At 38.3% G+C, this 14,497-nt stretch overlaps 1 protein-coding gene across 1 annotated transcript; it reads right to left on the bottom strand.

The window, feature by feature from the left end:
• Positions 1–4,290: 4,290 nt before the first annotated feature.
• On the bottom strand, positions 4,291–7,111 carry LOC126248673 (innexin inx2). Its single transcript, XM_049949905.1, has one exon. It carries the CDS (start codon positions 6,978–6,980, stop codon positions 5,901–5,903), a length of 1,080 nt encoding a protein of 359 aa, XP_049805862.1. The 5' UTR covers positions 6,981–7,111; the 3' UTR covers positions 4,291–5,900.
• Between the last annotated feature and the right edge of the window lie 7,386 nt (positions 7,112–14,497).

The raw sequence follows: 14,497 nt of genomic DNA, 5'->3' as shown, positions 1-14,497 counted from the left end.
TAAATACAACTGCAGATAACAAAATACAAAGATCTAAAGTACTTTACAGCCCAACCAGACCAGAGTTTTAGTTGGTCACAGTACTGTGGATATGGGGTAATCAAGAGACTAACAATCGCCACTACTGCTCATTTACAATACACCTCAAAACTGGTATTAGCTTCTTAAAGAAATGTGTGTCATTGTAGAGTAGAGATTGAGCTTTAAAATCTTAATTTTAAATTTAGTCTTCAATGTGAGGAAATCTTACTAAGAGCCAGCCAGTACTGAATTTCTTTTTAACCCTTTGGGCCCCAACATTTCTGTCACAAAGCACTATTTTATTCATTTTGTTTTGAAGTACCAGTGCCTTTAGCATGAATCCACCAATTGATTTCCCCCAAGCCATAGTAGACCCACAAAAGTAAACTACAGATATATTTTTGGATAACCTGTTTTAGATATGGTGTTCCAGAATGAGAATTTATGTTCATACATACCTTTCACTTATGTCATCAAAGCAGTAAATGTCATGCAAAGAATAAGACCAGAATAGCAAATAAAATTATGCACCATCCACACTTATCTTTGTCTAGCACTCTCTGCTGGCAATTCATCTCGTTATCAGCAGTACCTCTCCCGAAATTTATTTCAGTCATACACAACTGGAGTGCAATACCATTTTTTTCAGGCATCTTCTACACAAAATATTTGTCTCCAGAAGAATAATATTTTCGATCTGTCCTGGCTATCACTTTGACAGGGGTAGCATACTCTCTTCCAGAGAAATTGTTATGCAGATTAAAACTGCCTGTTAACAATATACAGTTGCATGCAATTTCGCTTAATATATCAGTACATTCAGACTTAAAAACTTCCATATGAATGAAGGTGCTGCTAACTTACATGACAATTCTCACTAGTAACTACTGCAATTCAAAGTCGAACACCTGTTTGCAATTGATTAGTAAAACGCTACAGTAATATTCTTAAGTATTGCACAATTTCCACTGCCTTTGACAGAGTTATGCTTCACATAAGTGGTGCATTTTTATTTAACTACAAGTAAAAAGTTTCAGGATATCAAACTGTAGCTGTACTGATACAAGCACACTCCAGTTTTTTTTATTCAGAAACTGGCTACTGACAGCATGTGTTTAAAATCCTAGGTATCAGGTTCAGTTGTAGCTCCTGTTGTATTTTAAGTAAAAAAAGTTTGTCACATGGCAGCCAACAGCGTCCAGTATAAGAAGTCACTCACATTCTACCACAGGCCTGGGGCACTTTGGGGGGAGGGGGGGGCAGAGGGAGAAAGGAGGGGGGCAAGGAGAGAGAGAGAGAGAGAGAGAGAGAGAGAGAGAGAGAGAGAGAGAGAGAGAGAGAGAGAGAGAGAGAGAGAGAGGGTGGGGGGGGGGGGGGAGTGGACTGCTGTCAACTTCGAAGACTACTGAAAAAAATAATCCTATGGTGTAATCACCTGTATAGTGAAGTTCAGTACAGTTTTTTATTTTTTCTCTATACATGTAAGTATTATCTCTCAATGACATGGAATTTGTCACGGTAATACAATGTTAAGTCAATAGGTCAAAATATGCAACACACAGCATACATAACATGCTTTGATGATGATAGGATGGGTTGTCAGGAATGGTCTTTAATAAAGAACTATACTGGCACTTGCCTTAGTTACCTATGAAAACCGAGATCCATATGATTGGACAGAGCACCTCAATCCTAGTTAATTACTATCTAGTTATCACTATGAAAGGAAAGTACAACTCAAATCACATTTTTCATTTCTGTATAATACACATTTCGTTGTTTATACAAACAATTATATTAATGTTTGTATGCCACCCCAAATTGTAACACTTGATAGTTTAACGTTTCTGAATTTGCCACTGGTGACTAGACAATTACTGTGAAGCAATCATCACTAGTAACAGTAGTTTAAATAACTATTAACACTTGGCAAGTACTTAAAAAATGAATTGGCAGTTCGCAAACATTTCATTTACTAATATTTTTAACACCAAATAACTCTTCACAACAGAGTTTCACATCTACCTAGGAGTTATCAATGCTGATAGTATCTCACAGGTACTGTTGATGGGAGGTATGTTCTCTTGTTGAATATCACTAGTCTTATGAATGGTATTAGTAAAATACTGATATCCATTGTTTGCCGAACACCATCAATGACTTTCTAAAAATAAATACTGACAGTGAGGGTACTGGATGTGTCTTGTTTCCTCAGTATCAGATCTCTCAAGACTTGCCAAGTGAAAATATATCTTATAACATGTGAACACTGGGGGGAAAGAAATGTAGTTTAGAAGTGTGCATTACACACAGATATGATCCCTTCAGCATTTTAACAGTACCTCAAACAAACACCAGTCTATTCACAATATTTTGAAATATATAGCTGCCATTTATTTTCTTGCAAATATATTGAAATCGTCCATGTTTGAAGTTTTACAAATTTACTACAGATATGTCAGTTATTGATCATTACAGCCCAAGTCTAGACTAAAGACTATTTGATGTGCAGCTAATATTGGTTTTCATACAAATAACTTTTTCTTGCTTACTGATAGACAGGAATTGTGTGTGTGTGTGTGTGTGTGTGTGTGTGTGTGTGTGTGTGTGTGTGTGTGTGTGTTTGTTTTGCTTCTAATATTGTGCAGTGTATGCAGATTCCCAGAAATCCCAACTGTCTTCACAAAAAGAATGTACATGGGAATTACACATTTATTATGTCTAAAGGATTTTATTTCTGTCACAAAGATTTATAACAATTTTGAGATGGATACCTGAACAGCATGTATATAACCGTACCATCCTCCAGCAGTATAAATCAAGAAATACTGTCCAAATCATGCAAGTCTGATGTTTACACTCCATTATTAATCTACAATTGAACAGTGAAAGATTCAAACAAGTGTTCAAAACCTTGAACTGAATAGCAAGTAAACTCCAACTGCAGTTCATAAAAATTCTTTGCTATGACAGAAACATTGAAAGCCTTTCATTGCAGGCCTGAGTATCACTGTAGAGTCCCTCCGAAGTGTGTAATACCAAGCTTCACCATACCAATTTATTGATGTGAGTATCAATAGGTCTACTGTGACCCATATATTCTAAAAACTGAAGTACACAAACAAATGAGAGGAAACTTACCTTTGATCTTGGAATGTTAAAGAATGAACATTAATGGAAAACACCGTACAAAAATTGTGCAGTCATGATATTCACTTATGCTCTCAAAATCACGGCAAAACGAAAGTCACAGAAAGCATCTAGATGGCTGCAATAATCTATGAGAAACCACTGGACTGCTTACAGCATAAAAGCGGAGCAGGACAAGCTACTCTTATTCATGACCATAACAACATACATACCACAGTAACTGTTTACAGTGTGAGGTACACCAATATTAACCTGAACATGGCCCCACATCTGGAGTAAGTCTGAATGGCAATCAGAACTGTTAGGAAAGCTTGGAAATATAATAATAATATAATAATAATAATAATAATAATAATCTCACATGGCTTTAAATAAGGTGTTGACTGCATGTTGTACTAGAATGATCCTATCTGGAAACTGTATTTGTACAATGTGTGTCATTTAATACATTTTATCGCAACCCATATGTGTGAACTGTTCCTGCAGAGCATGTAATATATAAAAACAGACTGAAAAATTAAGGATTGGTACTTTTTCAGAAACACGATCTGTAGTCTGCTTAATATACTTTTTAACCATTGTCTAAACACACACACACACACACACACACACACACACACACACACACACACACACACACACCTTTAGCAATTAAGTGACTAAGCAGCTGTTTACTGCCAAACAGTGAGACATTTATTTTACAAGAAGTGGTCCACAATGTACAAGCTGCTTATTGTGTGCCAGTTATTCTCTTCAGTACACAAAAGCAAGCTGAAATTCCACCTCAAAAACTATCTGCTGGCATAACCTATTTAAAGTCCTCAATTGTTATGCTACCAATGAGAGAAGTTTAATCATAATTTAATTACAAATACCACTAATGTTACATAAATAGAACTACACCAAGTTAGTTTTACTGACCTCTTCAATTGCTCTCTAGAGTATGCAGAGCAACTGTAATCCTCATTTTAGTACTTTAGTAGCTAGCTGAATGTGAGTTGTTGTATGTCTGCCCACCCAAGAGAATACTGCTGTAAGAAGAGACTGAAGAAAACAACAATCTATACACAAAAATTGAAATTTTAGTTTCAAAAGGTTTAAGTGCAACACAAAATAACATTAACACTATAGAACATTTATTTATTGGTATTCTATTTGTATACAAAATTAGGCAGTTCACAAACACTAAATGAAATGCATCCTCTGCTAAAAGAAAAAAAAATCATTGTAAAACAAACTTTAAAAATCAAAAGGAATGCATGGAAGACAAGCCTTGGCCAGACCAACAATAATCCTGATTTTTTTCAACAAAAATATCTAATAAAATGCACTACATATGTGAACACATTGAGATGACAAAATATGTAAATGACTTGCTCCTTCAATGAGTCACTTAATACACAAACTGGAAGAATAAATTAACGAAAGACTAAGGCACATATTTGTGAATGCTAACATTTTGTAATGCTCACACATGAATCAGAAATTCAGTGTGGTTAACAAATCTCATGACAAGTCTTAATATTTATTGATACAAAATGAAATTTTCACTTTCATTTCAGTTACAAATATTGAAATGGGAGGTCATTAGTGAAAAAAGTATTTCACCACTGATAATAGCAAACTGGCAACAGATGATATATGTTTAAATGTAAATCAATTTTTTCATGGCATTAGAACAAGGCACAGATACCAGTCTCATGAAAAACTTGTTTCAAATGTAAAGTTACAGAAAAGTAAAACAGGGAATGAAAAATTAATACAATTAAAAACTAAGTTGATTCCAGGAATTTCATTACCATATTTCTTATGCACATATAACTATGGCAATTCATAACACAGAAATTGCTTTCAACTGATCTAGAAGCAAATTTGCATTTTAAAATTTGTCCACTAAGACACTAGATTAAAATACTACCACAAAAATATCTTTCAAGCTTCATTCACTGTAACATAAAATATTGCTGATAGTATTATAAATAACTAAAAACTGATAAAATACTTCCATAGCCCCTGAATGAGGCAGTTGCTTCCCTATAGTGCTACATGAGGAAGGTGAGTAGCACTGACCTTTGAAGAAAAAGGTTCATTAAAAATTGGCAAATTTATTATATATATATCTTACCCTCAAAGATCTGCAAGCAACATTACAATATTGAAAAATTTCCTTAACACCAGCAACTGTTAACACAAAAGAGCAAACGGCACCTCCAACAATGAACAGTCTTTACATGATCACAGGAATATTTGTTTCATTTTTAGCCATTTACACCTTAGCCTGGTAAATAAAATGTTACAGGTTTACACTGGCATTGTTATTGCACCTTTAGACTTATCTGACCACTGATAGGACTAACCTGCAGTTCACTACAGTACCTTACATGTACATGGGCTGAGGTTATGACAGATGTACGACTAGAAATTAATTTTGCCTGTAAATAAACAAATAAAAACAATACAGCCACCTAATATCACTTGTTCTGAAATAAGGCTAAGGGGTTTTTAACAATGCTGAGACACATTATGCACACACCCATTTCATGCAAGGAAGCAATAACAAAAAAGAAATGTGTGGGAGACACTTTACTCAGCATTAACTGGCTTCTAAAATGCAATGAAGGAATGAACACAACAGTCTATACTATAGGCTCTCACGGAGGCGTGGTCCCTTCAAAAACCACCCACAGTTTTAAGATTTATGACAGAAAAAAAAGCAGTCTGTGGCTATGTTATACTATCTCTTTACCTTCTAATTTTTTAGCTAGATCCGCAACCAGTTCTTTATAAATTAGCGGATCTATGTTCTTACCCAGCTGATACAATACGAACCAATCTCCTATCTGGCATTTATTGGAGATTGTTTCTATCTGGTCTTGCGGCGCCAGACGAGAGCGAGCACGCAGAAGATACATGCGCATCTGTGGTCCCATCGCAGTTGCTAGACGATACACAAGACCTATTCCTGTGAGAACTGACAGAATGACAAACCAAAACCACAGAAAAACGTAGATCTTCTCGTTGACAATATTCAGAGGAAGGACGCAGAGGCCATCGAATGTTTGCACACTACCCGATGGACCGTATTTATGGAAAGTGCATTTCGTCACCTTTGGAAACACTCTGCTCATGGGATCAGATCGCTCCTCAGGTTCCATTTCTGTAAATCGGACAACATCTGAACCATAAGTTGTGAACTCTCCATCCAAGAAAAGATCCATAAAGTAAATTTGTCCAACGACGTTGACAAAATTTAATGCTTCACAAATAAAAAAGCGATAAGCATAGAAATTTTGTGTGTGTAGATTTGTGGCAAAGTAGTCCACTAGGAGCTTCTTACGATCTGCTTTGGATTGTTCGTTTACTACAGGGCTATTCAAGTCTAGCACAAGCATCTTGATTCGACCACCTTCCCAAGTCTTCCACAAATATCTCGGGATATAAAACAAGATAGCTTGGAAGAAAAGCACAAAACACACCCACTGATAATACTTGTGATACTTCACCTCATCTTTTCCGGCTACATGGGCGCCCACACCTGGATGAGCCACTTCTAGCCCTATCTTGCCATTTAAACGATTTGGAATGGTGAACGTAGAGTAAATCCAGCAGTATGTATCCATCACAGCAAGAGGAATTTCATCCACAATACAGTCAATTGGGTCGCCGATGTACTGACGCGATGTCACCAACAGCGAAAATGCAATCAGAATTATAACAGTAGCTTTGTAGTGCAGACGAAACAAGTTATTGTCAATACAAACTGAGTCTAATTTCAGTAGCCCCTTAACGGAGCCGAACACGTCAAACATGGTTGTTCACTATGTCTGTTGCACTTTTAAAACAATACAGGGCCAACTTCTATGTCACACGGTCCCTTTCCCGCCACCGCCACTACCTCCGTCTTCTTCGGTCTCTGCTACACAACTGCAAATATGCTGTCCCATGTAACTTTGTTCCCCGCTGGAGCTACTTGACTTGTCGCGATGGTGGGGAGAGTTACCCACTGTCCCAGCGTGACTGGTGGGGGAAGTAGCCTCGCAGCAGGCCTACCAATACCTCCCTGCGTAGCTGACGCAATGTTACGCTTTCATTGTACTTAACATTGCATGATTACCGATATCGTTGGCGTAACATATATTTAATGAGAAAGTGACACTCATTCCTTCCAGAGGTTAAGTTTCTTTTGCATCAACTATAGTTTTAATGTCTACAGAGTTGATAAGTGGAATTCTGACTGCAAGAGCGCACCAACAACAAAAGGTTTCGCGTTTTCCTGTAACAATTCTACATACCGCAGTTAAAAATATATCGACATGTAAATTCAGCTATAGTTCTGGAAGTACATGTTTAATCGTTATTTATATATTCCTCTCCTGAAAAAACTGAGAATTTGTTACTGCCGAACAATCTGGCCTAATTTTTGAACATCACTGAACGAATCAGAAGACTCCAGAAGTTACCTGTTCTCAGCTTCTTATGGTGTGTGCATTTCACTTTGATAATGATAGTCCGATGTTATCATAAAAATCTGACTAAGATTCTGGGAATGAGTACGAGAACCAGCTATTCTTAGAACCTCATAAATTATCGGGGAATATATTCGCCTCGGGACTGTATGAGAGAAAGTAATAAAGTAAATATCCCTTTTCGTACTGCCAGCGTGTGTAACGTATGCAACACTTTTAACGTGAGCAGGAACTGAGCTAGATGGGAAAACTCATTCAGTTTTGAAGGAGTGAAGGAAAGGATGCACAGTTTCAAACGTGATAAAAGTAAAAACTATAGAGTAGCGATGTTTTTAATCGCCAAATGTATCAGTGTTGCTTGCACGTTATGTTAGGTGACTGCTGGATACAATATACCAAACTGAATGAGTACAGTTCAGATACATGAGAATATTTTCTATGCTCACATATTTAGTAGTTTTTGACACCGCCTGGTACGATGAGGAAAAGATCACAAATAGAAGTTACTGCAACGCTGAAAGATTTTAGAACTCCAGAGCCATCTAACATTTCACGTCGCAAGGTGAATAGCAGTTAATGGCGAAATAGTTTTGAGGTTTCATGACAAATGGCTCCGGATACACTCACTATTAGTCAATGAGCATTACATGTTCTGGCTTTATTTACAGTGTTCATGAATTGATATGGCTGTCTGTGTGGCGGTGTGGGATATGAGGAAAGGGGAAGGGGACATGTACCCCTCCCTACTCTCCGCTAATACACTTTTACCCCCTAATACTTAGGATTGTCTTTACAATATGATAAACTATTGTGGTCCATTGTGGGACTCAATCCCCTGTTGTCAGTGTGCAACATTACAATGTGTATTTTGAACTCTTACAAAACCACTATTAAGATTTCATTCTCCTTCAGCTAACCAAGTTAAAAGAAAGATCTTTTCTTACAATTAAAATAATTCCTTTGTTTTTCCTCTCTTCACTATTGACAGCACCATCGGGAACGCGCTAAATGCAGAGTAACAAACATAATCCGTTAGGGACGTTTTATGCAATTTTAAGTGTAGCAAAATTACGCAATACAAAATTAGTTACGAAGCGTAAGTTACACAAAATTACTTCACATCTGTTAACAGATCTACAGCCGGTTTCATCCCTGACATTACAGGCGTATTCTGGAGAAACAGAATATTTCAGATGCGCGCTCGGAAGTTCCTTCTTGTATCCTCGTCTTTTAGAGCCATAGAGTGCAAACAATTATGGAGTTAGCATTCGGATGCGCAGAACGAAAATTTGAAGACTGCAAATCGGAAACGCTGAAAGAGCCAGAATTGTGCAATGTCAGATTTCTCACGGAAACTGTTGAATATACCAAGGCGAATAATATTGAAAAGACTGGAAGTACTACAAAGGTTTCCTTTGGTTCAAAAGAGGGCCGACTGATGGAGATGTGAGCGCTGAATGTGCACGCGCCTGAAGGCAGTGATTGTTGTAACTAGTGTCTGGCGAGAGCTCCTGCCATTGTAGACTTTGAATATCGTGTAAACTCATTTTGTGGTGTGATAACTGTGTTGGACAGAACAAAAATTGTATGACGATGGCAGATTTAACGTTGCTTGTTCCAGAAGTAGTTTGAAAGTGTTGAAATCAAGTTTTCAGTGTATGGTCATAGTTACATGCCTTCCGATCGAGGCTTTGGCATTATAGAGAAAAGGAAAAAGAATATTAAAATCATGGTGCCTGAAAAACTGGAAAATATGGTGGCCACGGCTAGAGTAAGAAATGCTGATCAGTATGGGTGAAGATGATTTCTTGGATGTGCCTTCCTTAGCTAATTCGTATCTTAACACCAACAAACTAAAAATAACCAAAGCTTCAGTAACACGCTTCTCTTCAGACAAGAAAGCCAAGCTTCTAATGAGAACCTATTCTGATGAAGCAGACTGGACTGTGTTCTCCAAGTTCAAAAACGGATAGGACTTCAAGATCTACCGTCCTTAGGAAATGTGCCTCAACTTCCACTGTCAAGCAAATTAAGTGAAGGAAAAAAAGACCTACTTGCTACGATTCCTTTTCTTGCTGTGAAATATAGAGCATTTTATAAATCTTTCTGTAAGTGATTTTAGAGTGTAAGAACTTGAATGGACATTCAGAGGTTCCTTGGCATGGCACACACAGCCTTACCGAAGTGTTGTCTTATGGGAGTCTCTGCTCAATATAAAATGTTCCTTTTTAAAATGTGTTTGGGTAAAACGTTAACAATAATGTCAGATATCTCAATTAATATTTCATTAAATGCAAATTGTTTGTAATATAATTTCCAATGGTTTTTTTTCCCATTTTTCGAAATATGTATTTTTGGCCTATTCAGCGTTTCCTTCTTCTAGTCTTCAGTTCTGTCCACAACATCTCCTGCAGCTCAAGTCTCGTGATTTTGGAACGGCGCATTTTAGCCCGTATAGCGCTTAGCATATTTTCAGTGTTATTACTTCACTGCTACGATACAACACCTCCAGAAGTACCACGAAATTTTGTATAAGCGTTTTACAGAACATCTGAACAATCTGATACCAGTAACTGAAGTTGGCTTACAGATGTGAAGAGCAATGGTATTGTGCTTTTTCGTCACAGTATCATTGCTTAGTTTCCACTTTATTTAGGTCTTTTCGGAAACAGGATAAGAAGTGACAGTCAACAATACTATTTGACGCTTTCTGTTGCACTTATTCATATTGATTATGAAATTGTTACAGTTAATACGGTAAGCGATTTGCATCACCTGCTTGTTCATCATTATTTTCAATTATTCTTTATTTATCCTTCTGCTTTTACAGACAAGCTCTCTTATTTATCTCATTAGAAAAGTAAAACCATATACAACGTACAAAAAAATAAAAAATACAAGAGTAGTTCTCATATCTTGGAGTAATAAAAGGAGTGACAGCCAACGATTGTTTTTTTAGGTTTTCTGCTGCACTGACTCATATTGCCGAATCTGCTCCAGTTAATTACATTACAGTGACACCGTATGTTGCAGGAAATTAGTCAGACTGTCATTATAAATTTCATCCACACTGTCTGACAGTTTACTCAAACACATTTGTAAATTTATCTTGCACTTGTCTCGTAAACAAATGGCCATAAAATCTCAGAAATTATCTCTACAATCCAAGACTTTATATTTTTGAACACATAAAGTGCCTCATGTCAAGATGATATTTACAATTATACTCGAACATTTGTTGCACCTAGCTATGATAAGTAACTAGTCCTCCTTTCACATACGTCTCTTTACATCCGTAGCAACGACAATACTGCACCACAGTTGTCACTAAACTCAAACGAGCAGAAACATATATAAAACATGTTGAATACGTGTAATATTAAAGTTTCACGATTATCACAAACTGTAGACAAGCAGCGCATTCCCAAAACCACGCGACTAGCCCGGTTTGATGTTGAGAATATGCGAAGTACACTATGCTCACTCTGCGAATGTACATTCTCTATGATTAGAGGCCGTGCATCATCTCTAATGTCTACACTGCTTCATTACTTTTTGGAGGAATTAATCAACTTCATTGTCGCTATGATAGGTGTTTCACATCTATTGGACTGCGTAAATCAAGAAAAAATAAAGCACTTAAAATTCTTTAGTAGTAGTAGTAGTAGTAGTAGTAGTAGTAGTATGGTATTCTTGTCATGGGTTAAGCCTCTTCCACTTTTGTCTTTCCATAGCCAGTCTCTTCATTTCTGAATATTTGCCTCCTTTGATATTGTCGCCGGCCGTTGTGACCGAGCGGTTCTAGGAACCACCCTGCTGCTACCGTCGCAGGTTCGAATCCTGCCTCGGGCATGGATGTGTGTGATGTCCTTAGGTTGGTTAGGTTTAAGTAGTTCTAAGTCTATGGGACTGATGACCTCAGATGTTAAGTCCCATAGTGCTTAGAGCCATCTGAACCATTTGATATTCTCCAGCATTTGATAGCTTCTTTTTCCTCTTCCCCTTTTTCCCTCCATCATTCCTTCTATTCCTTCCTTCAATAAACAGTCCCTCCTCAAACAATGTCCAATCCATTTCCGTTTTCTCTTTCTGATGACTCTCAGCATGTTTCTTTCTTCTCCAACTCTTCTTAATACTTCTTCATTCCTAACTCGGTCTCCCCATTTCACTTTTCATTCTTCTCCATATCCACATCTCTAGTGCCTCCAGTCTTCTTTCATCTTCCTCCCTCAATGTCCAGGTCTTCGCACCATATAGTGCAACGCTCCAGATGTAACATTTGGCAAGTCTTTTCCTCATATCTTTGTTCAGTGGTCCACAAAATAATTTCTGTTTCTTCTTGAATCCTTCTTTTGCCATTGCAATTCTTTTTCCTAATTTCTGCTGAGCAATACATATCATCCATTATTTCACTTCCCAAGTAATTTAAGTTACTCAGTTGCTCTATTTACTCTCCCCCTATTTTCATACGGCATTTTCTCCCCTTTCCTCCAATTACCATGCTTTTCGTTTTCTTCTTGTCAATCTTCATCCAATATTCTTCCAATTTTGTGTTCAGATACCTAACATTTTTTTCCATCTCTCTTGCACTCTCTGCCATAACAACCATGTTGTCTGCAAATCTTATACACTCCACTCTCCGACCCCCTATACAAACTCCTCTCCTTCCATCAAAACTTTCACTAATTATTTCGTCCAGATATATATTGAACATTGTTGTTGAGAAACAACAGTGTTGTCTTACATCTCTTGCCAGTTCAATTTCTTCACTCATCACACCTCCTATTCTTACTCTTGCTCTCTTGTTCAAATATAAATTTCTAATTAGCCGTCTATCCCTTTCTTTAAGGACAGGAAAATATGTATTATTGTCACTACATCTACATGGATACTCTGCAAATCACATAAGTGCCTGGCAGAGGGTTCATCGAACCATCTTCACAATTCTCTATTATTCCGATCTCGTACAGCGCACGGAAAGAACGAACACCTGTATCTTTCCGTACGAATTCTGATTTCCCTTATTTTATCATGGTGATCGTTTCTCACTATGTAGGATGGTGTCAACAAAATATTTTCGCATTCGGAGGAGAAAGTTGGTGATTGGAATTTCGTGAGAAGGTTCCGCCGCAACGAAAAACGCCTTTGTTTTAATGATGTCCACCCCAAATCCTGTATCACTTCAGTGACACTCTCTCCCCTATTTCGCGATAATACAAAACGTGCTGCTCTTCTCTGAACTTTTTCGATGTACTTCGTCAATCCTATCTGGTAAGGATCCCACACGGCGCAGCAGTATTCTAAAAGACGACGGACAGGCGTAGTGTAGGCATTCTCCTTAGTAGAGCTGTTATGAAGTGTCTTGCTAATAAAACACAGTCCTTGGTTAGCCCTCCCCACAACATTTTTCTATGTGTTCCTTCCAACTTGCCGGCCGCGGTGGCCGAGCGGTTCTAGGCGCTTCAGTCCGGAACCACGCGGCTGTTACGGTCGCAGGTTCGAATCCTGCCTCGGGCATAGATGTGTGTAATGTCCTTAGGTTAGTTAGGTTTAAGTACTTCTAAGTCTAGGGGACTGATGATCTAAGAAATTAAGTCCCATAGTTCTCAGAGCCATTTGAACCATTTTGAACCTAGTCGTGAAATTCCGTGCTTATGGAATATCGTCTCAGTTATGTGACTGCATATGTGACTGCGTGAGTTCCTAGAAGAGTCATCCAATAGTGTGTGTATAAAAATTGTGGAAGCCCTTACATTCTAGTTTTTCCAAACACATCATCACTTCGATACCCTTCAAACCACATCATTTCACACACACAAAATCAGTCATACAACCATTATTGTTCTTTGTCACGACAGCTTGATGCATACCCAGATTCATTGAAACAATAAAACGAGAGAAGAAACAGCAGAATCTTTACATGAAAGACGTACAGGGAGTGAACAAAAGTAACGAAACAACAAAAACACAACACATTAGCACGCTTAATAAGGTGTAGGAAACCCGTTGGCATTCGAAACAAATTCCAGACGTTTTGAAATGGATAAATGCAGACCTTATGTAGTTTTCAAGGGAATCTTACAGCGTTCTTCTTGCGGAATGGTGGAAAGCCTAAAAAATTCAATAATATTGATATTGCTGACCGCGGTGGCCAGGGGAGATGCAACAGTTCATCTTCCTGCTGACAGTACCAGTCCTGGACGATACGAGCTGTGTGGATAGGGCCCTATAGTCTTGGAACACAGCATCAACATCAGTGAACAAACATTGTACCATGGGACCAAACTGCTGAGGTCATAGGTCCCTAGGCTTACGCACTACCACACTAACTTACGTTAAGGACAACACACACACCCATGCCTGAGGGAGGACTCGAACCTCCGACGGGGCAGCTTCGCGAACCGTAGCAAGGCGCCGTAATCCGCGAGGGTACCCCGCGCAGCGTACCCTGGGAAAGAATTGATCAGCCCCACTGGTCACGTACTCCTTAGCAGTAACGCGGTCTTGCACAGTACCCATAGGGCGCATATAATACCACGATTGTCCAAATCATCACCGAACCCCTACCGTGCTTGACTCTTGGGACGTAAACTCTGCCAGAAGTTGGAAACAGCGTGAAACAAGACTCATCTGACCAAATGACTTTCTTCCATTCCACCACAGTCGAGGTTTTATGGCTTTGGCACCATGTCTTCCTGTAAACGGTATTTGCATCACTGGTAAGTGGTTCTGGAATTCCAGTTTGTCCTGCAATTCTCTGCTTTTAGACCCCCCTACCCCCTTTCGTATTTTTATGGTGCTGGCAAGGTTCGCAATTGCGACAGCCAGTTCTGCAGTAACTTTTGTAGTTGTCGTCTTCT

The sequence above is a fragment of the Schistocerca nitens genome, chromosome 3 (assembly GCF_023898315.1).
Source record: "Schistocerca nitens isolate TAMUIC-IGC-003100 chromosome 3, iqSchNite1.1, whole genome shotgun sequence".
Classification (NCBI taxonomy): domain Eukaryota; kingdom Metazoa; phylum Arthropoda; class Insecta; order Orthoptera; family Acrididae; genus Schistocerca; species Schistocerca nitens.
Note: the sequence above shows the minus strand (reverse complement) of the source record. Positions and strands in the feature narration are given on the sequence as shown.

Bases quoted from the DNA above. Each gene is read 5' to 3' on its own strand.
- LOC126248673 (XM_049949905.1), bottom strand. From the start codon at position 6,980: ATGTTTGACGTGTTCGGCTCCGTTAAGGGGCTACTGAAATTAGACTCA.